Below are 22,737 nucleotides of genomic sequence, written 5' to 3' on the forward strand. Positions count from 1 at the left end.
AACTCCTTGGGAGCGCTTTCGACTGACCTGTGCTCTGTGGACTCTTGATAGCTTTTAACATATGGGACATGGTATTTGCAGCACACTCTCTACTGTTCTGTTATAGAACAGGAGCAGAAAAGGGGACATATTGAGAAGGAAATAACTGATTTGTAGTAGAGAGACCTCCAAAGTAATAAAGTGTTTCAGCATAAAATAAAAAAGGAAGGAAGGGGTTTCAACATTATTTGTATTAGCACAGACCCCTCCGGCGACCTTACAGTGAGAGGGAAGGGATCACAAATCAATATTAACAACAACAATCCTAATAATCCAGATTGGACAATACAAATCTGTAATTTAGTAGTCTGAATTTATATTCTGATGAAGAGAGTAATACTGAATGTTATGCTGGTGTTGACATAATTGATTTTATATTGCCTCTCCTTTCAGATTCATCCTTAGAGACGGATAGGAGCCTCTTGCCAATTTTAGTTAGCCCTTCTACACATGAGAATGAGTTGGACATCCACAGCCAAAACACAGAGTCCATTCACCTCTCAGAGGACATTGAAGCAATCATAACTAGTCCATGGGTAACTTGGTTTGTTCCTTCAGTCCACATTATTGTTGTTATGTTCAGTCTTCCTTTAAACATTATGGCAATCCTCGTGTTTGTGGTCAAAATAAGGCTTAAGAAGCCAGCTACAGTGTACATGCTCAACCTGGCTTTTGCCGACGTCCTCTTTGTGTCTGTGCTTCCTTTTAAGATCATCTACCACTTTTCTGGAAACAATTGGACATTTGGACCGGAAATGTGTCGTTTCATCACGTCTGCCTTTCACTGCAACATGTACTGCTCCATCCTGCTGATGGTGACGATAAGCGTTGACCGTTTCATGGCAGTGGTGTACCCAATGCAGTCTCTGTCATGGCGCACACCAAGACGGGCTGCTTTGATCTGTTTTGCCATCTGGATTATAGCCATAGCTGGAGTGATTCCTCTGCTTCTCAAGGAGCAAACAGAAAGATTCCCTCGCTTAAACATTACCACCTGTCTTGACTCACTAGCTGTCTCTACAGTTAAGACATTTTATCGTTACTTTTCTGTAGTGTCTATTTTGTTCTTTTATATACCATTACTAATTTCTGGTACCTGTTATGTGTGCATTATAAAGAAACTTTCTTCATCCAATGTTGCTACAAAGCCAGGTAAAAAGAGACGTGCCATTCTCCTGTCTGTAGCTGTCTTGTCCTCTTTTATTATTTGTTTTGGTCCAACAAATGTCACGTTTATGCTGCAAATCTTCAGCCTTTTGCCTGAACAGCAGGTTGCAAATCTCTTGTTTGCATGCACGCTTGCCACTTGTATCACTTCCATAAGCTGTTGCATTGACCCCTTGATTTATTATTATGCCTCTTCAGAGTGTCAAAGGCAGGTCTGGCGTCTCCTTTGCTATAGAAAGCATTCAGATCTGGAAAGGAGCGCTCAGTTTTCAAGCAGTAATATGGAAACCTCATGAATATAGCTTTTAATCATTTGCCCAGAGCAGGGGTTGGCAAACTACGGCCTGGGAGCCGGATGCGGCCCCCCAGGCTCACAAATCCAGCCTGCGGACCCTGCCACCACTCAGTCAGTCCCTGTACACTGCGGATGCCTCGCCGCACAAGGACTGACTTCCGTGGTGCTGGCACGGCTTCTGGGTAGGCGACGATGCTGGTGCAGCTTCGGATTGGCCACAGGAAGCTCCTGCAGCCAATCCGAAGCTGTGACGTTTGGATTTGTGTGCACGGGAGGCGACAGCATGGAGCAGTGCAGAGGCGGTGCTGCTGCCCCCATCACCTGAGCAGGGCTTTTCCCATGGTGACAGTGCACACTTGGCAAAGGCCCTGGCTTCCCGTCGGCCTCCTCCGACACCTCTTCCTCCTCCTCTGCCATTGCCCCTCCTGCTGCTGCTGCTGCTGCTTCTCCTTCTCCCCGACACTGCTGCATGGCCCCTTTCTGGGCATGAGGGATACAGTGGTACCTCAGGTTAAGTACTTAATGCGTTCCAGAGGTCCGTTCTTAACCTGAAACTGTTCTTAACCTGAAGCACCACTTTAGCTAATGGGGCCTGCTGCTGCTGCTGCGCCGCCGGAGCATGATTTCTGTTCTCATCCTGAAGCAAAGTTCTTAAAGCAAGGTACTATTTCTGGGTTAGTGGAGTCTGTAACCTGAAGCGTATTTAACCTGAAGTGTATGTAACCTGAGGTACCACTGTATGAGGAAGAAAGAGTTGCCGCTGCCGTTGCAGGTAACCAGGCTTGGGCTATTCTCCACCTCCCCGCGGCGAAGCAGAGCATGCAAACCAGAGGGGATGATCATTGCAAGAAGATTTGTGCAAGCACACAGAGACCTTGCCACAATATTGTTGTGACCGTTCCATGGTGCACACTTACCCAGGAGTTGTTACACTCTGGTGGGATGTGATGTCAACTTAACTTTTACACAGAGGGCAGGCCCGCTGGAATGAATGGACCCGGGATGGGCATGGCCACTCATGTCAACGGGTCTACCCTTGGGTAAAAAATAGAGACTGCCGCGTAAATATGCTTTTTTAAAAAGCTGCAGTCCAACCCCCGACAGTGTTTGAGGGACAGTGTTTAAAAAAGTTTGAGGACCCCTGATCCAGAGCATAGTATTTTATCTTATTAGTTTATTAATTGCCTTTTGTATAAATCTCAAGGTGGTTTGCAACTACACAGTTATATCTGATGTAATGTACTCATTTATAAAATTGCGTTTTGCATGTCACAGAGGTGGATACTGGTTCACAGCCTTTGATGTCTATGTATTTATTTCTATAGGATAGTCTCTAGAGCATTTAAACATGTCTGAATCAGATGCCAGAGACTAGTCTGACTCTGAGGGTGAAGGAATGCAGGCACAGACAGAGCAGCCTCTGACAAAGGAGCAAGGATTCACCCCCCCCTTACACATTCCCAGAATCAGAGAGACCAGCAGATTCAGAAGTTGCTCAGTCGGGGGAAGAGCTGCACAGTTTTGAGATAGTAGCTAGGCAACCAGGAGGAGGGAGCCTTTAGGACTTTCTTCAATAGAGAGTGGTAGGGAAGTCCCTCCCTCCCCTAGAACTCAGAGGACTGAAACGATCCAGGAACAACGGAAGCACAGGGGAGGGACAGGTGGCCGGTGGCGTGCTTCTTGCTGCAGAAGGGGAGGGGACTTAGAGTGACCAACTGCCATCCATGAAGGGGGACGGCTTGATGCTGCTCTCAGTATGTTGTTGTTGTTGTAAATAAAATGGACTATAAACCTGCCAAAGGCTCATTATTTCTTATCGGAAGCTACCAGAGAGAAGGGGAAGCTCCCTTGCTTGCCAGCAAAGTACTTCACACTGAATCACTGCCTATGGCATTGAATAACTGCTCTTATGAAATGGGGGCAAGACATTATGCCTCTCTGAAAATGACATTGAGAGAAACGGGAGTATTATTAGTAAGGCACCTGGCTTGAACAGTAGAAGACACAATTTGCGAATAAGTCCCAGGACAAATTGCATCCCCGGAATGTCTCCAGATTTCTTCTAATGTCCCTGGGAAACGCAGCAGCGGCAGTCTCAACAGCCCCGAGCAGTTGACTCTGGCTGGCTTCAGGAGCTGCTCGGAAGTCCCCATATGATGATGGTGTAGGGGCTCTAAGATGCAGCTTCTAGGCTGCCTCCACCTTCCCTGACCACAGCAACTAAGCCGTGAAGGGAGGCTTCATGCTGCCTATCGGAGCAGCCTCCCAACTCCTACTTGCGTGCAAGCAGGAGCAGGGCAGGGATCTCTCAGTTAGGCAACGGGAAGCCTCTCCTCCCAGCTGAGGGATCCTTGCCCCCTCCTGCTTGCACGCAAGTAGGAGTGGGATTGAGGCTGCTCCGATGGGAAGGGAGGCATTGCGCTGCCCGAGCCTCACCACCACCACTCTCGGCCCTCCTTCTCTACCTTCCAGGCCTGACCCACCATGCACCACTTTTCCACCACTACCGAAGAACCAACAACTCAGGAGCTGCCCAGGCTTATGCTGCAGCATCAACGTCCCAAATGTGTTTTATTTATTTATTTATTTATTGTGTCCCGGATTCATTGAAAAAAATCTGGTAACCTTATTTTAAATATCCCATTTAGTCCGCAAACATCGCTTTCCCATTTCTACTCTTCTCTCAATTAATAGACCACACCATTTAGTAAGTTTAAATGCTTTACTTACAAAACTCCAAAGGTCAGATTCATGTGTTATTCCATGCAACACAATAAAAACACAGGCAGAAATCTTGGGATACAAAATATAGTGAAATACAGTGGTACCTCGGGTTAAGTACTTAATTCGTTCCGGAGGTCCGTTCTTAACCTGAAACTGTTCTTAACCTGAAGTACCACTTTAGCAAATGGGGCCTTCTACTGCTGCCGCTCTGCCGGAGCACAATTTCTGTTCTCATCCTGAAGCAAAGTTCTTAACCTGAAGCAATATTTCTGGGTTAGCGGAGTCTGTAACCTGAAGCGTATGTAACCTGAAGCGTATGTAACCCGAGGTACCACTGTAGCTCTAATGTCAGGATCTGGCCGGCTGCTGGCTTGAGAAACAGCACGCAAGAAGTAATTTAACAAAAGATTTATTGCTTACTAGCAATTAGCCTCTGACCGCTCTATCTAAGCAACCATACATCACAATCAAATTGACCCTTCTGAAGAACCCTTCCGGCTCCTGCAGAATATCCTGAACCTCTGACCCTTACGTTTCAGGGGTTGTCTTCTTTCAGGGGTTGACTTTTCCCATTCGTCTATCCCTGGGACTGATGGGGTCAGCTACCTCCCCTTCCAGAAAGGAACTGCTCTCCCTCCCTTGTGCCATGAGTGACTGTCATTCCTGGCTTCCCTCCAGCCTGCCTCCCCTAAGTGATAAGCTGCATTCCTGCCAGCTTCAGAGGGGGGAGTTGTTGTTGTTGTTGTTGTTATTTATACCCCGTCCATCTGGCTGGGCCTCCCCAGCCACTCTGGGTAGCTTCCAACAGAATATTAAAATACCATAACCTATTAAACATTAAAAGCTTCCCTAAACGGGGCTGCCTTCAAATGTCTTCTAAAAGTCTGGTAGTTGTTTTTCTCTTTGACATCTAGTGGGAGGGCGTTCCACAGGGCGGGTGCCACTACCGAGAAGGCCCTCTGCCTGGTTCCCTGTAACTTGGTTTCTCGCAGCGGGGGAACTGCCAGAAGGCCCTCGGCACTGGACCTCAGTGTCCTGGCAGAACAAAGTCTGCAAGTCTCTCTGTTCTTCTTCTGCCTGCCTGCCTTCTATCTCAGGCTGTACTTCTTGGCTTTGGGCTGGTGTGTTCATGACATCTAAGCATATGGTCTGAGCTCGTAGCAAGCGAGTTCAAGCACACCCTATTGCAGTGAGTTCACATGGTGAAAGAGAACAAATAAGGAGGAAGCTTAACTTCCTCCCAGGTGAGGGGCATAACCTGAGTCTAGGAATGCATTTCTGTAGGCTTAACCCCTTCATGCATTAATGAACTCCATGCTTGCTAGTTATATTTGACTGCAATTCCCCACAAATGTCACCTCCAAATGTCACTTCCCCACAAATGTGAAGGAGTGGACTATGTCTACTTTTCTCTTTCTGAATGAATATCACCTACTGTAGCCCATTTTGTACCTCTGGCCCCATCCACCACTACACCAGACAAAAAGAGTGTGTGACCTGTGGCTTGAAAAGGGTCCCCTATCCCTGATTTCAGCTAACATCAGGGGCATAGCCAGAGGGAGGACAGCTCAAGTAAACAAATAAAGATACTTAACTAACTATGTCACAGATAGCATGGTTCTAACAAACGTCCTTTCCCCCCACCAGCAAAAATCCTGGCTACGCCCACGGCTAACATTCATTCAGGTCTAAAGTGGATTAATAGTCAAGCACTTTATCCACTGAGAAAATACATAAGAAAATGAACAATTATCTGTTAATGTTATTTAGGAGTCCTAAAATCTTCTTTATTAGGTGAAAATGGATAAATGGAAAACCACAACAATTGCTTCTATATCAATTACTTGCCTCATAATGTGATTCCCAGAAATTATTTGCTTTTAGGAAGCATCTTCTAGAAAAGTAAAGAGAACAGAAGAGTTGCCTGAGAGTTTTCATATAGCGCTTTGGGAATTGGGCAGAAGAGAGAGATTAAAAAACCCCTCTGCTGCTTCTAGGATGAAGCAATGTGATGACAGTTGGGGTTGACTCTGCCCCTTCTGTTGATGTATGGCAACATTCAAGCCCAAACTGGACAAGGAGATGACAGCTGGATTTAGATCTCAGTGAGGGGTCTGTATTCTGAGGCAAAATAAGCTGATTTTCAGGGAAATCCTTACAATTTCTTCTAGGCAGAACCAAAGATGAGGTGCACATCTGAGGCAGAAACAGGCGCTTCCCTCAAGATCCTCTTTTCTCTGCTCAGTGTAGTCTCCACCATATTTAGCACGGCAAGTGCAAACAGTAAGTACAACCCAACATCCTTTCTCCACAATTTAATATTTAAAGCAATGTGTTTATATTGTGCAATTGTTTCAGGGAACATTCACTTTCTCTAACTTTTCCAAATGATTGTGATATGGAGACCAAGTTGAAGGGTTTTTAAAGAGGAGGGAGAATATCCTTGTAACATGGGGAGAAATCTGCTTTGCAGTGGTTATATCCAAATATTTTTAATATTCAGTTTATCAGACACATAAAAAGTCTCCAAGTGACTTGCATCATTTAAAAAGCAAAACAAAACTAATAAAATATAATGATTGGTTTCACTGAACTGAATTCCAGTTCATACCTCAGCTTAATCAGGGCTTCCGTTTTCAATTTGAATGGAATCTAGTTTGAGGAAATGCACATTGAATGAGAGTATTTCTCATGAAGCAATGGGATACAGATGGATTGTAGCTAACATCCTGTGTACCTGGGTTCAAACACTGATGGTGAAAGCACACTGGAGCAGGAATAAACAGTAATGTGTACACAGCCTGAAAGCAGGAAAAGCCTAGTCAGAAGTCTAAGACAGGGAATGCATGGCCCTCCAAATGCTGATGGGCTGTAGAGCATGAAAGGGTGATCCCCTATCCTCCAGATTACAGCAAAAGGTTCCTCAGCCTTTGTTTAAAGGTTATTATCTCACATTTTCATGTAAAACCATACACTGAAGTTTCTCATTTGGAATAGGGAAAGCCAGGGAGAAGGGATAGCAATGTAAATCTTGTCCACACCAGTAATTTTTAAAATACAGTGGTACATCTGGTTACGAACTTAATTCTTCCTTGAGGTCCGTTTTTAACCTGAAACCATTCTTAACCTGGGGTACCACTTTAGCTAATGGGGCCTTCTACTGCCCCCGCACAATTTCTGTCCTCATCCTGGGGCAAAGTTTTTAATCCAAGGTACTACTTCTGTAACCCAAAGTGTTTGTAACCCGAGATACCACTGTACCCTATTAATTATAGCCAAATCTATAATTTCAACCAGAGTTGGTGTATTGACTTCTGTAACATTGTTAACCTGGCCATTTATATATCTGATTTACATATTGCAGATTCCACATTTCCCGTTCTTGGTTTTGCTTTCCCTGTAAATTATAATCATGATGTAAACAACTCCAATCAATCTATCACAAAACAAGCTGAAAAATACTTGACTGGTCCATGGATGACTCGCTTTGTTCCTTCACTCCACACTGCTGTGGTTATTTTCAGCCTTCCTTTAAACATTATGGCAGTTCTCATGTTTGTGGTCAAATTAAGGCTTAAAAAGCCAGCTGTGGTGTACATGCTCAACCTGGCTTCTGCAGATGTCCTCTTTGTGAGTGTACTTCCTTTTAAAATCGCCTACAACTTTTCTGGAAACAACTGGATCTTTGGGCCTGTGATGTGTCGATTTGTCGCTGCCGCCTTCTACTGCAACATGTACTGCTCCATCCTGCTGCTGATGGTGATAAGCGTGGACCGTTTCCTGGCCGTGGTGTACCCAATGCAGTCCCTGTCCTGGCGCACAGCAAGACGGGCCTCGCTGGTCTGCTTTCTCATCTGGCTTCTGGCTATAGCTGGGGTGATACCTCTGATTGTCAGTGAGCAAACACAGAGATTATCCCGGTTAAATATTACAACCTGTCACGATACATTAGATATCTCTGTTATTATGGATATATTTCGGCATTACTTTTCTGCATTATCTATTTTGTTCTTTTTTATACCGTTATTAATCTCCGTCACCTCTTATGTGTGCATTATAAGGAAACTTTCTTCATCCAGTGTTGCTACAAAGACTGCTAAAAAGAGACGTGCCATTCTCCTGTCTGTAGCAGTCTTGTCTTCTTTTATTATTTGTTTTGGTCCTTCAAATGTCCTATTACTAATGCACAGCTTGCGCATCTCACCTGATCAACCCCTTGAAAGCCTGTATTTTGCCTACATCTTAGCAGTCTGCACTGGGTCCATAAACTGCTGCATTGATCCCTTAATTTATTATTATGCTTCTTCAAAGTGTCAAAAGCAGGTGTGGGATCTCCTGTGCTATAAGAAGCATTCTGCTTTTGCACAAAGCAGTCAGACAACAAGCAGCAATGCCACTAACCTTTTAAGTGGCCCGAATAATTTGTCTCAAGCATAGCATCTTACATTAAATATGTTTGCAGTACAGTAATACTCATTCGGAAACCTAGTTGTTGTGTGCCACCTATTTTACAGCCTCTGTCTTTAACGTCCATGCATTCTTTCTCTAGAATATTTATGCTTTTTCTTATATTCCAAGAAAAAGGTATCAGACCATGGTTTTTCTGCAGCTGCTGTTAAAATAATGTCTGTCTAGAGATGTGATTTGCTCCAATGGTGACTGTATAGAAATAAATATTATATATTGTTGTCTAGTTATTTTCTCATTTCAATTTTCATTAACAAATACTAAGTGAATTGTTGCCATTTTACATCTATATGAAGTAATTATGAGTTTGTGGGCAAGGGGGCATCAATATGTTGATGACACTAAGGTCTCTTTTTCCATAACATCTGTGTTGGGGGAGGCTGGGCAGTCTCTAGATCCGTGCTTGGATGTAGTGGCGAGATGGATAAGGAAAAACCAGTCTGAGTTGGATAGAATTAGGCTACAGTTTTACTGATTACAGAGCAACAGGTTTGATGAAGGCATCAGGCATCAATCCATGTGATCACATAGACCATTTGCTGCTTGATAAACTTATCTTTTGACCATGGGTAGGCAAACTAAGGCCGGGGGCCAGATCCGGCCCAATCGCCTTCTAAATCCGGCCTGCGGACAGTCTGGGAATCAGAGTGTTTTTACATGCATCTCTGGGTTATTTGTGGGGCATAGGAATTCGTTCATATTTTTTATTTCAAAATATAGTCCGGCCCCCCACAAGGTCTGAGGGACAGTGGACCGGCCCCCTGATTAAAAAGTTAGCTGACCCCTGCTTTTGACCATCACGGTTACTCACCCTGTCATGAATTGCTATCCAATGAACTTCCCCTGGCCACCGGCAGGAGGTGCCATCGCCTGTCAGTCCACAAGCTGAACTTCTGGACAGAAATTGCTGCCTCCAAGATCCTTCAAGGTGATCCCCTAGGAGCTGCGACAAGGTGCCCCCTCCTTTACCCCTCCCTTTTAAGCAACTAGCTCAATGCCTCTTACCCAGGGCATTTTCTTTTAGCAGGAATTCACTGGAACTCAGTTCTGGCACCTCTCAGGTAGGCACCATTGCTATTATAAGAGAACAAGGGAGGTGTTCATGGTGAGTTCTGGCACCTCTTTTTCTAGAAAAACAGCACTGCTCTTACACGACAACAGTTGTGACAATTTAAAAGTGTAGTGGAAACAAAACAAGAGAAATTATTAAAAGGGTGCCAGGGTGGGGAGATCGGCTCTGAACTGGAGTGAGGAGCAGCAGCGGGGGAGGGGGTCCTTTTAATTCTTCCAGAGAGGACCAGACTCCCAGAACCTTCCATCTAGTCTGCTCTGGAAGTTCCTCCCCTCACCCACAGCTCCCAGCCCCTCACCGCAGCTCCAAGTCTCACCCAGCTCCAAAGAGCCTGACCCAACACAGAATCTTCCTGGTGCTTCCACTTCCTCCTTGCAACTGCCCCAGGCTGCAGCAACTGCCCCCAGTAAGCCAGGAATGAGAGGATTCTGGCAAGAACCTTTTGAAACAGGAATATGATTTCATTCTGTGTGCAAAGAATGTTTTGGTACATTCAGAGCAGGGGTCAGCAACCTTTTTCAGCTGTGGGTCGGTCCACCGTCCCTCAGACCATGTGGTGGGCCAGACTATATTTTGCGGGGGGGGGGGGGATGAACGAATAACCCAGAGATGCATTTTAAATAAAAGGACACATTCTACTCATGTAAAAACACAGATTCCCGGGCTGTCCATGGGCCGCATTGAGAAGGTGATTGGGCCACATCCGGCCCCCCGGGTCTTAAGTCCCCTACCCCTGATTCAGAGGGATGAAACTAGATGAGATGGCAGTGATGGTAGCTTTTCCAATAGAGAAGACAGAGCTTTGGTGTATTTCATAGCTTTTTGTCAGTCTCCGTGACTAAATGTAGCCAAACAGCTTAGCAGTAATAAACATTCAGAATTGCCTAATGTAAGCAGACCGCTGAATCCAGTTTTTGTTGTCTAAGAATCTGAATTACGCTTGGCTACATGTGTGTGTGTGCGCGCACACATGCAGACTATAGGTTTTAGCCAACAAAATTCTACTCAGTGCAGATCCACTGAAATTAATGGACCCAAGTTAGACTTGTCCATTAATTTCAATGGGTCTACTCTGAGTAGGATGAACCTTGGGGGAGCAGATCTACAGAGGACTAAGCAGGGAGGAGCTGCTTTGCACTATCTTGGCCCGGTCTGTTCCCCCAGCCATCAAGAGTATGTGTGTTTTTGTCTGCCTGCATCAGTTCATTGGGAGACGCAATATCATACACCTGCACAATTGCAATAATAGTAGTTGTTCAAAGTTATCATGCTTCCAAAATGCTCATAAATGCACGATGACATCACATAGTCACAACACACACGTATAGTTGTATTTATTGATTTGGAGTTTTCTTTTCCCCACAGGCCTCCCTAAACACAATACATAAATTCAAAGATTTCTGTGCTTAAAATACTGCAGATTTGCGTATTTCTTTTCATAACTTTTGTACTTGGGCATCGGAGGAGGAATGGTGAACCTTCCCAAGAAGAGGAGGACAGTATAGATTTACAACAGTGGTTTGCAGAGGGTCACAGATCAAAGTTAGAAGAGGGGGGAAGCTGGAAAATAATGGGGGAAGCAGAGCAGGAATAGATGGCTAACACATTATCACTAGAGAGCATTCCAGAACCCCCTTCTCCCAAGACACAGCGAGCCATGGAAGTAGGAGAGCAGAGAGCTAAGAGGCAATTGGCCCTAAGCAGCCACCGTAAGGAGGGGGGGTGCTGTTGACGATTGAGAAAGCAAGGGGGGAGGAGATTACTCAGAGCAATACCATTAACCCAAGAGGCAACGGTTCTGAGTCTCTCTGCTGAACATTGACTAAAATACATCGGTAAGAACTTATTGTCTATCTATTGCTGGCAGTCTGCCGTGAGAGAGAGGGATCAGATTCCCTGACATGTGGAATAGAATGTCCCTATATTCATCTGAGGAATGGTGGAGGTTATGCTAAAGGTGTGCTACATTAAAGGTACTCTTAAGATTTTCCCCTGAGCAGGGCAATATTTGCCACAGAGGAATGTGTGTGTGTGTGTGTTGAAAATAGCCTACAGCACAAAGGTAACATTTACCATTGTTGATCCACCTACTTTTTAACCTCTCCCCCTCTGGCCACATGGCCCTCCGAAAAAGGGAGGAAAACCCTTGGATGGGGAAAAAGGTTCCCCAACCCGGATTTCATCTAACATTCGTTCGAGCCTAATGTTGATTAATGGTAAAGCACTTTATCCACTGAGAATGTATTTAGGATGGTGAAAAAATATGAATTTTGCTTTTTAATGTAAAAAGGTAAAGGGACCCATGAACATTAGGTCCAGTTGTGACCGACTCTGGGGTTGTGTGCTCATCTCGCTCTATAGGCCAAGGGAGCCGGCGTTTCTCCGCAGACAGCTTCCAGGTCATGTGGCCAGCATGACTAAGCCGCTTAGCAGCACACGGAAACGCCGTTTACCTTCCCGCTGGAGCAGTCCCTATTTATCTACTTGCACTTTGACGAGCTTTTGAACTGCTAGGTTGGCAGGTGCAGGGACTGAGCAATGGGAGCTCTCTCCATCACGGGGATTCGAACCACCGACCTTCTGATCGGCAAGTCCTAGGCTCTGTGGTTTAAGCCACAGCATCACCCGCGTCCCTAATTGCTTTTTAATGTATTCTAACCCTTATTTCTTGCTGAAAACAGATGGACTGAAAACCACATTATCTATTAATGTGACATAATGGGCTTTCCAGGAATGCTTTTAGGAAGAGTCTTTTAGAAAAGTAAAGAAAACAGAAGACTTGTCTGAGAGTTTTCTTTGGTGCTTTGGGGAAAAGCCAGAAAGAAGAAATCAAGGACCCTCTGCTTCATATAAGATGAAGTGGTGTTATGACAGAGTGGGTTGGCTCAGCTTCTTCTACAGATAAGCTAACATTAAAGCCCGAAATAGGCAAGGAGATGACAAGTGGATTTAGATCTCAGGGAGGAAAAAGGAAGCTTCTTTTCAGGCAGATCCCTTCAGTTTCTTCTTAGAGACCTAGTGGAACCAAAAGATGAGGTTCGCCATTGGAAGAGAAATGGACCCCTCTCTGAAGATCCTGTTTCCTCTGTTTAGTATGGTCTTCACCTTATTCAGCACAGCAAGAGCAAAAAGTAAGTACACCCCAACACAATTTCTCTACTGTTCAATATTCATAGTTAAAGCAATGTTAAATACAATGTGCAATTGTTTCAGGGAAATTTCTCTGTCTCTGATCTTTCCAAATGATTGTGCTACTGAAGAAAAACCATGCTGAAGCAGCAAGAGTAAAGGAGGACAGAGAATATCCTTGTACTAGGAAAAAATGTACTTCTCAGTGGTAATATTCAGTTTATCAGTCACTTGCACTTAAAAAAATCTCTAAGTGACTGCAACATTTTAAGAGCATAAGGCATAACACGAGATCGGAAGAACAATGAATAAAGCATTTTGTGGGGTTTTTTGCTCTAAAATTCCTACCCTAAAGAATTAAGGGTGTCTCTCCTTGCACAATCTGCTTCTAATATTTCGGCAAGGAGGTGATGTACTTCAGAGAAAATCAAGGATTTCTTTACTGCATAAGACCTTTTACTTTGCTAAAAATAAACCTGTCTCTGTTAGACTGGGCAAAAAAAGCTGGCCATACTTCTCCCCTCACAGAGATAGAGATCCAAGCCCCCTTAACATACTACAGTTCCTAGGATTCTTTGATGAAAGCTTTTGCTTTAAATGTATGGTGTGTACACAGGCAATGTCAGAATATGACTATGTATACATTAGCAGCATGAAACACAGCGACTTGTCCCTGTCTCCCTTAGTTTCAAGTCACATTCTTAGAGGGCTGTACACACCAGCGAAGGGGCAGGGATGTCTTCACCTGGTGTCTATTACCAGATTTGTTTCAACGCACTGAGCTCCAGTTCACTGAAGCTGTCGGCTGCATGTGTGCTGTCATCTATACATGCACTGTGGCTGTCACCCCAACTTAACATTTGTTTCCATTTTCAAGCTGATGGAAGCTGGCTTGAGGGAAAGCACATCAAGGAGGAATACTTCTTGAGAAGCTGCAAGATGCAGATGGATTGTGGCTAATGTCATGTGTATTTGGTTTCAAATACCAGGAAGTATTGCTGGTAGACCCCATGGTCTAAAGGTTACTTTGCACAGTTTCAGGATCGGCAGAATAGCTGAAGTTTCTCACTAGCAATAGGAAATATGTAAATTTTGTCTACACCAATAATTTTTAAAGCACCAATTGTGTAATTCAATAATTTAATCTGAATTCATATTCACATGAGTAAACTAGTGTGGTTGCATTGATGTTTGTAACATTAGCTATATATGTATTCATAGATTTTATTTACATATTGCTTCATCTTTCAGATTCATCCTTGGACATCCAGGGTCTTTCTTTTGCTAGTTTCCCTTATATGAAAATAAATGCTAATGATAAAAAAATAATTACTATTGATACATCGAACAACTACAATCAATCCATAAATCAAGTGGCTACCACAAAACAAGCTGAAAAATACTTGTCTGGTCCATGGCTGACTCGCTTTGTTCCTTCAGTCCACACTGCTGTGGTTATTTTGAGCCTTCCTTTAAACATTATGGCAATCCTTATGTTTGTGGTCAAAATAGGGTTTAAGAAGCCAGCGGTGGTGTACATGCTCAACTTGGCTTCTGCAGATGTCCTCTTCGTGAGTGTGCTTCCTTTTAAAATCGCCTACAACTTTTCTGGAAACAACTGGATCTTTGGACCTGTGATGTGTCATTTTGTCACTGCCGCCTTCTACTGCAACATGTACTGCTCCATCCTGCTGATGATGGTGATAAGCGTGGACCGTTTCCTGGCCGTGGTGTACCCAATGCAGTCCCTGTCCTGGCGCACAGCAAGACGGGCCTCGCTGGTCTGCTTTCTCATCTGGCTTCTGGCTATAGCTGGGGTGATACCTCTGCTTGTCAATGAGCAAACACAGAGATTATCCCGGTTAAATATTACAACCTGTCACGATACATTAGATATCTCTGTTATTATGGATATATTTCGGTATAACTTTTCTGTATTATCCATTTTGTTCTTTTTTATACCGTTATTAATCTCTGTCACCTGTTATGTGTGTATTATAAGGAAACTTTCTTCATCCAGTGTTGCTACAAAGACTGCTAAAAAGAGACGTGCCATTCTCCTGTCTGTAGCAGTCTTGTCTTCTTTTATTATTTGTTTTGGCCCTACAAATGTCCTATTATTAGTGCACAACTTGCGCATCTCACCTGATCAACCCCTTGAAATTCTGTATTTTGCCTATAGCTTAGTGGTCTGCATTGGTACCATAAACTGCTGCATTGATCCCTTAATTTATTATTATGCCTCTTCAGAGTGTCAAAAGCAGGTGTGGGATCTCCTGTGCTATAAAAAGCAGTCTGATCTTGAACAAAGCAGTCAGACAACAAGCAGTAATGCCACCAATCTTTTTAGTGGCCTGAAAAATTTGTCTCAAGCATAGAATTTTACAGTGTGTGGTACAGTATTCGTAAATATAGGTGTTGCATGACAAAGATGTGAATATTTGTTTACAGTTCACGTCTTTAATGTCCATGCCATTCTTTCTCTAAAATATTTATGCTGTTTCTTATATTAAAGGCTATATAAAATCAAAGAATCAGAGAATTTTAGAGTTCCCTTGATCAGGACACTATACTTCTGTTGATGCAGCCTAGAATAGCACTTTGCTGCTGCATCATGCAAAATATTTCAAACTGGATTTTTTTATTATTATTATTTTGGCCGCTGTTAACATTAAAACTAATGTTTTTCCAGAGATCTGGTTTGTTCCAGTGAGGATGTATATATATATGTGTGTGTAGTTATTACATATTATTGTCCCAATTATTTTACTAGTATATAATAATGTTAATAATATTTCTTGAGGCAGATATTGTAGCACCCTGCTTGTGGTTAACGCTTAGCTGGAATGAAATATTCAACGCAGCAATAGAGAAATTAAAATAGTAATTTATTTGTCAGACAAATAAATATGAGGCACAGTGGTATATGGTTACCAAGCTCTGGCCTGGCCTCTTGCCATTCTGGCCAGCACTTATATTTCCTTAATCCAGCCCCCTTGCTCCTCCTGTGGCTGCCTCTGTCCAATCAGCCTGGTTGAAATTCCTATTGGCTGTTTGCTAGAGCCAATCACAAAAGATACACCCATTTCCTTCTTGCCCTTTTATGGAAATCAAAAAGCTATATATTCTTCTATCTATAAATGACAAATAAGTAGTAATATATCTTACATGTGTCTCAACAAGGAATCTTAATTACCAGCTCACCTCTTGCCCTCCTTGCCCTATTGCCTTCCAAAACAGATAATTAATCTTGAATTTTTATCTTATGCATGTCAAGGATTGAGTTCACATCAACATTGAGAGATCTCCTTCATTTGAAGGTTTCTAAACAAAAGGCCTGACAACCATATATCAGGAGTGCTCGATGGCGTCTCCTGTCTGGCAAGGGGGGGGGGCTGATGGCTGATGGCCCCTGTGATCTCTTCCAACTATATGAAATAAGAATCTAGCATTTCTTAAATCCTTTGCATAATTATATTTAAACTAATATATTTAATACATAAATAACCTTTTAAAAGGAAAAGAAATCTTAAAAGGATCTTAGTTTAAGAAACAAACAGCTTTTGAAAAGTCTTCCCAGAAAATGTTCTGTTTCTACCAGCTAGATGCTTTTTCACTGCTCTTGACCTTCTTTAACCTTAGGAAGAAGATATGGCTCATTTTACTATTTATCCACCCTTAATTTGTAGGGTCAGTGTAACCTTGGCTGTCAGCCTGTAATTCCCTTTTTACGACTTTGAGAATTGTTTTCTGCTATAAATCAGGGGGGGCCCTTGTCTAGGAGTAAAAATATCTTGTCAAGGTTTTTAGGCAACTGGTCTTCTAAGACTGGTCTTTTAAGATACAGGCCCTGATTAAACATATAAGCTTTAATAAAAATGCAGGCTTATGATTAGATGCCTCAATATTAGCTTATTTGTTGTCATTAATTTGGGGGTTTTTTCTGACAAGAGCCTTCTGAAACAGGAATATGATTTAACCCTTTTCAAAAAGAATGCATTGGTACATTCACTCAAACCAAATGAGATTGTAGCTTTTCCAATAGAGAAGACACAGGAGGCAGAGCTTAGGTGTACTTTATAAGCGGTCAGACTCCATGATTCAGTGTAACCAAACAAATTAGAAGTGATAAACGTTCAGAGTTGCCTAATGTAAACAGACTATTGAGTCCAATAGGTTTTTTTTGTGGGGGTGGGGGAGTTGGCTCAGACTTTTAATTACACTTGGCTGCAGATTGTGTACGTGTGTGCATGCAGACTATGGGTTACAGCCTTTGCTTTTTTCTGGGAGGACGCAGGGGTATGCATACCCCCTAAACATTTTGTGAATCTAAGTTTGGCCTCATTGAAGGGCAGCATTTCAATATGAGTAGGAAAATGAGACTTTTTTAAAAAAGCATTGGTTACAGCCAACCAAATTCTACTCAGAGTAGACCCATTGAAATTAACGAAGCTAAGGTAAACATGTACTTTAACAACACTGTGTCTACTCAGAGTAGGACTAACACTGGATGCAGCCTTAGACATGCGAACATCATACTAGACAAGGGAGTCGGGCAGACTGTGTCAGGGCTGGGCCTGTGCTAAGTACAAAGTGCAGTATTGGAGGTTTGATGAAAACAACAAGAGGTGGCAAGTGTTATGTACTGAAGTTCTCACCCTGGGCCAGCAGGGAGATACTGTAGATAGTTATGCAAATAAGGGATCGAAAGTGACGTTCAGTGATTGGATAGTTACAGAAAATGGTTACTGTTGCATTCTAGTGGAGCTCTATTTAAGCAGGCTGGCTGAACCCTTCAGTTCAGTTCTGTTCTGGCCTATGAATAAACAAGAGCTGTTTGAAGAATCGCTGTGTCGTCTGATATGTTCACCCACAACTTAACAGCAAGGGTGCTCATCCTGATGCACACGCAGACCTCTTCCTGCTGCCCTCTCTCCAAAAAAACCTTTCTGATAGCTCCGTGCGGCTGGGCTTCTTCCAACTGCAGGAACCTCCTGGAGTAGTTTGAAAAAACAGTAGGAAAAGGCTGAGGGACTGACTTGTTCCTCCTCTCCCCTTTCAGCAACATGGTCAGATCTCCAGGTGCTTTATGTGGAAGCTGAATGTCAGTGGGAGAAGGCTGGGAGTGGGGGAAACCATGTATGCCATCACCTTGAGCAACTTGGAAGAAAGGGGGGAACAGAAATAAAATAATAAACAATAATGGATAGACAAAGTTCCTGTTCATTCATTCCTGGATGATGTCATTCCTACGGATCTGAAGAACACATTATTACCATCATGATGGGCTGCAGTTCCATGGCAGAGCACATGTGTTTTGTTGCAGGAGTCCCTGGGTTCAGTTTCCAGCATCTCCAGGTTTTGTTGGGAAAGGCTGTGTCCTGAAACCTGGACAGCCACTGCTAGTCAACGTACACATCACTAATCTAGATGGATCACTGGTCTGATTCCATCAGAGTTTTCCTTATGCTTTTGTTTTCATGAGCCTGCTACTTGCCTAAGCTCCTTTTCCACCCCACTAATCTATTATGATAGGGTAATAGAGTCATTGCTGCTGGTCACTGCAGTCTTATCGGGATTTTCAATTTCTCTAAAACTGGAATTACAGCCACAAGCCCAAAAGGAAGGTGTATAGGTCTGAAGTTCTGAGACTGAGGCCAAACAAACTTCCCTAAAGAAGATCAGCTGGCAGCAATCATTCATCACTGGAAGGACATAAGAAGCTGCCTTATACCAAGTCAGGCTAGTTCACCACAACGGCTAGCAAGATACCTCCAGGAAACCCAGGAAATTGGCATCAAGACCTTTTCCTGTTGTTGGTCCTCACCAATTGGTATTCAGCTGCATATCTTCTCTGAACATGAATGGTCTGGAAAGCCATTGTGGCTAGTAGCCATTGGCAGAGGTCATAGAATCATAGAATCATAGAGTTGGAAGAGACTACAAGGGCCATCGAGTCCAACCCCCTGCCAAGCAGGAAACACCATCAGAGCACCATCAGAGGTCCCATGTGGGGTTTAGGCAGATGAATGGGGATGAGACAGAATCTGTGTTTCTTGGGTTTTTTTGATCCAGTGCTCCTATGTGATATGCTGCAGCTTTCATGGGAAAATACTTATTATATATTATTCTTTCTTACCTTTTTATACTGCCCTTCATCCAAAGATCACAGGGCAGTTTACAACATAAAAACATGAAATACATAATAGCAAAATAATAAATAAATACACGCCTCTAACACATTTAAAAGTCCAAAATTGTTTAATCAACTAAAAATCTGGCTGAAGAACATTTTTACCTGATGCGTGAAGTCCCTGGGGAAAACATTCCACAAATGGGGAGCCACCATAGAAAAGGCTCGTTCTCATGTTGCCCACCCTGCTTGCAAATTTAGAATTCAGCTTGTTTCACTCAGCTGTAGAAGCATTTCACATACAACTCTTAAATATGAGCTAATTTCTCTTATCCTTCATTTAATGTGAGAACTTTTGTCTTCCGGACAAAGCATGAAAAGAACTTCCCCCCTAAAAACAAGTTTGAGAGATGCAAAGAAGGTGGCGATCACAGAAAGAATTATTCACTCTGAATGGGGTTGCAAAGTAAGAGTGGCTATTATAGGAGTACAGATTATAAATCATGAATTAGGATATGGATGCAATTCTGTCTGACTAAGCTGAATTAATTTATACCTGTCAAAAGACCAAAAGGTGTGTTTGCCATTCTCAGGAAAATGGATGGTGCTGTCTGTGGCCAAGCCTTGTGCCCAAAGCACATGAACCAAATAAATGGTCTTCCATATGCAGTTAAGTCTGGAGTTCATTCATTGCACTACCAATTCAAGTTTAAAGTGCAGCCAAGGAGTGAAAATGTTTTGTGTATAATAAGGATGCTTCAAAAATCAAACAGAATACTAAGTGTAAAAGAAGCACTGTTGTCTCCAAAATAATTCATTTGGAACACAAAATTGCTAGTGTGATTCACCTGAAGGGACAATTTATTTCTGGGTGTATTTCAGCTCCTGGATCCATAAAGCTTCTACTTGATTTAATTGCTAAACTGCTGACATACCATGGGTGTTAACTCCTGCAAACATTCTTTATATGACTACTAAACATCAGGGCAGTTATTTGTAGAAGTAATAAAAGTGTTCAAGATTGTTTTTCATGTTTATTTTGTTACATTTATATCTTGCCCTTCCTCCAGGTTCGTTAAAATCAGCAACAACCCTATGAGGTAGCTTAAAGTTCCTCCAAATGACCTGCTTATTGAGCATACATCCTGGTTTCCTTGCACAAAGTTTATACTGCAGTCAGATTATATCCAGTTTCATTCTGATATGTTTGCAGAGTAGTTCTATGACAACGAGCATTCTTCCTGCATTCATTCTGATTTGCTTGTGGGGTGTTTGCCAACCTTCCACCTTTAATGCATTCCGCCATCACTTTCCAAACTGCGAAATGTCTTTTTTAAAAAGTGGTTTTGTTGCACTTTAATCCACGTCAGCTGTGAAAGCCTGAAGTTCCAGTTTGCGCTTGAAATCACATAGCTCTGGGTGATTTGTAGTAAATCAGCAATATTTTTTTTTCTTTCAACTGTTTTAACAAAAGTAGCAACAAAACTAATTTCAGCCCCCTCTGAGCCCTAATTTATACCGCTAATATGAAGAGAGATTGAGGTAATCAGGAATGGATTGTTTCATGAAAGGCCTACGAGCTCCATTCAGTTCTGACATGCACAACAAATTCCTAGGCTCTGAATTCTTCAATTCTATACATATGTCTTTTGCACCAATCTCCAGTTTGTAGGTCTCAGGGTTGTAGTTAAAAAACAGCAACTGCATCATGCAAATCTGTCCACCTCTGAAATAAGCTATACAATATTTTTATGCTTTTACATCATTCTCCCAAATTCCATGTGATGCCAGGAAATTGCTGACTAATACATCTGTATCTGGAGAGGGAATTTCTGCAGGAGAAATCACTCCAAGCTGATATCACTCCTTAGATCTGGTTCTTGTTGACAGCCATTGAATGTTCTCTTTGCATCCATCAAGGCCACCATCCCAGAAATAAACAAAGAATTCTGGGAAAAGTTTCCTTCTGGCAATGTTTTCTCTTACTCAGTGCTTGGACACATACCAGTTATGAGATAGAACATTCTTTCACATCTTTAAGATAATACGACATTCGCTGAGTTTAAAAGAATGCTCTTGGTGGGTGGATTCCAGATAGACTGGTTAGTTTAGCTGAGACATAATGGGGAAAGTGTGGTCTTTAAATATCCATGTTGCCATTTGCAAAATATACACTGCAGTTGCATCTGGGGGCTTTTTTTTCCTTATCATACAACAGCCATTATCACTATTTTTGGGGGGGAAGGGGTTAATAAGCATACAAATCTGTTTTTGACACCAAGGAAGTAGTATGGGCCTTCAAAGAATTAGCTGTAAACTCATAACTGTTCCTCTCCACAGAAATATTTAGTACAAGGCAAAAGATTTATACGATCTGAAGAGAAACCAGACTGTAGCCATTATCATTAGTTCAGTTTTGTCTGAAGTTATCCCATACTTTCCCATGGATCCTTCAGCCTTGTTACTATCTAGTTTTCTTTGGCAGTCTCCTACCATTTCACCCTAGTTACCAGCTAACAGGAACTGTTGTTGTTTCATCTCATATGTCTGGTTCATAGTTTGTGATAAACTCTTAACCATTTAGGCCCAGTTCACATATAATGCTAGTCCAAACCATGGCTTAGCATGAACTAGCAAATGTGTGGGTTCGCAGACTGAGGATCACAGCCGCAGAGTTGCTCCTGGGGTCCTGCTGCAGCCATGATCTTCAGTCTGTGAACCCACTCATTCATGCTAAGCCAGTAAGCTTCAGACTTGTCAGACGCTCCACTTTGAGCCAACACATTTTTATCATATATTTGTAGGGTTGTTGTGCTGCTCTGGTGTCCCACTTTAAGTCAAGCCCAGCAGCGGGTCCGTACTCAGCAGCTGGAAACCAATGCACTAAACCAGTGGGTTTTAAAAAATAAATAAATCAGTATACCACTGTGGAGGATGTACCGGTACCATCTAGGCCTGGTGGAATGTTTTTATATATGCTGGAAGCTGCTCAGAGTGGCTGGGGCAACCCAGTCAGATGGGTGGGGTACAAATAATAAAAGTACAGTTGTACCTCGGGTTACATACGCTTCAGGTTACACACTCTGCTAACCCAGAAATAGTGCTTCTGGTTAAGAACTTTGCTTCAGGATGAGAACAGAAATTGTGCTCCGGCGGCGTGGCAGCAGCAGGAGGCCCCATTAGCTAAAGTGGTGGTTCAGGTTAAGAACAGTTTCAGGTTAAGTACGGACTTCCAGAACGAATTAAGTACTTAACCTGAGGTACCACTGTAGTAGTAGTAGAAAGGTTTTCGGCAGGTGTTTAAAAGTCAGTGCAGAAGGCACCTGCTGAATCTCTATTGGCAAGGTATTCCACAGGACTGGGCCGAGGACACTAAAGACTCCATTTTCATGTTGTTGTCAACCAAGCCTGACTAATAGATAAAATGTAACCCAACCCTCTTCAGAATGAGGCCTTCTCCTTGGCCTGTGGCAAATTGCAGTCCTCTCAGCCCTCAACCTGCTGTATTCAGTTTCTTCCACAGATATGCTGCCCACTGGGCTGAGCAAGCCGCCATCTCTCAGCCTAGCCTAACTCGCTGAATTGCAGTGTGGAAAATGAGAGGAAATAATATATTGTAAATGCCCACTGAGAGTCCTTTCCCTGCCTTTACATGCAATTCTAACTACCAACCGTTATTGCTGAGGATAAGGGAGGAGAAGTAGCACTTGG

General features: G+C 42.9%; 2 protein-coding genes and 1 pseudogene across 3 annotated transcripts; all 3 read left to right on the forward strand.

The window, feature by feature from the left end:
- Positions 1 to 372: 372 nt before the first annotated feature.
- On the forward strand, positions 373 to 1,847 carry LOC307226474 (proteinase-activated receptor 1 pseudogene; annotated as a pseudogene). Its single transcript has one exon. The product of its transcript is annotated as a proteinase-activated receptor 1 pseudogene (transcript).
- Positions 1,848 to 6,070: 4,223 nt separating this feature from the next.
- Positions 6,071 to 8,751, forward strand: LOC307226500 (proteinase-activated receptor 1-like). Its single transcript, XM_079995205.1, has 2 exons — positions 6,071 to 6,508; positions 7,590 to 8,751. Exons 1-2 carry the CDS (start codon positions 6,409 to 6,411, stop codon positions 8,660 to 8,662), a joined length of 1,173 nt encoding a protein of 390 aa, XP_079851331.1. The 5' UTR covers positions 6,071 to 6,408; the 3' UTR covers positions 8,663 to 8,751.
- Positions 8,752 to 12,577: 3,826 nt separating this feature from the next.
- LOC307226538 (proteinase-activated receptor 1-like) lies at positions 12,578 to 15,414 on the forward strand. Its single transcript, XM_079995229.1, has 2 exons — positions 12,578 to 12,895; positions 14,145 to 15,414. Exons 1-2 carry the CDS (start codon positions 12,796 to 12,798, stop codon positions 15,269 to 15,271), a joined length of 1,227 nt encoding a protein of 408 aa, XP_079851355.1. The 5' UTR covers positions 12,578 to 12,795; the 3' UTR covers positions 15,272 to 15,414.
- The last annotated feature ends 7,323 nt before the right edge of the window (positions 15,415 to 22,737 follow it).

The sequence above is a fragment of the Podarcis cretensis genome (assembly GCF_951804945.1).
Source record: "Podarcis cretensis genome assembly, chromosome: 11".
NCBI classification, from domain to species: Eukaryota; Metazoa; Chordata; class Lepidosauria; order Squamata; family Lacertidae; genus Podarcis; species Podarcis cretensis.

Coding starts and splice junctions, on each gene's coding strand:
- LOC307226500 (XM_079995205.1), top strand. CDS start 6,409: ATGAGGTGCACATCTGAGGCAGAAACAGGCGCTTCCCTCAAGATCCTC. Junction 6,509..7,589: donor TAGCACGGCAAGTGCAAACA/GTAAGTACAACC, acceptor TACATATTGCAG/ATTCCACATTTCCCGTTCTT.
- LOC307226538 (XM_079995229.1), top strand. CDS start 12,796: ATGAGGTTCGCCATTGGAAGAGAAATGGACCCCTCTCTGAAGATCCTG. Junction 12,896..14,144: donor CAGCACAGCAAGAGCAAAAA/GTAAGTACACCC, acceptor TTCATCTTTCAG/ATTCATCCTTGGACATCCAG.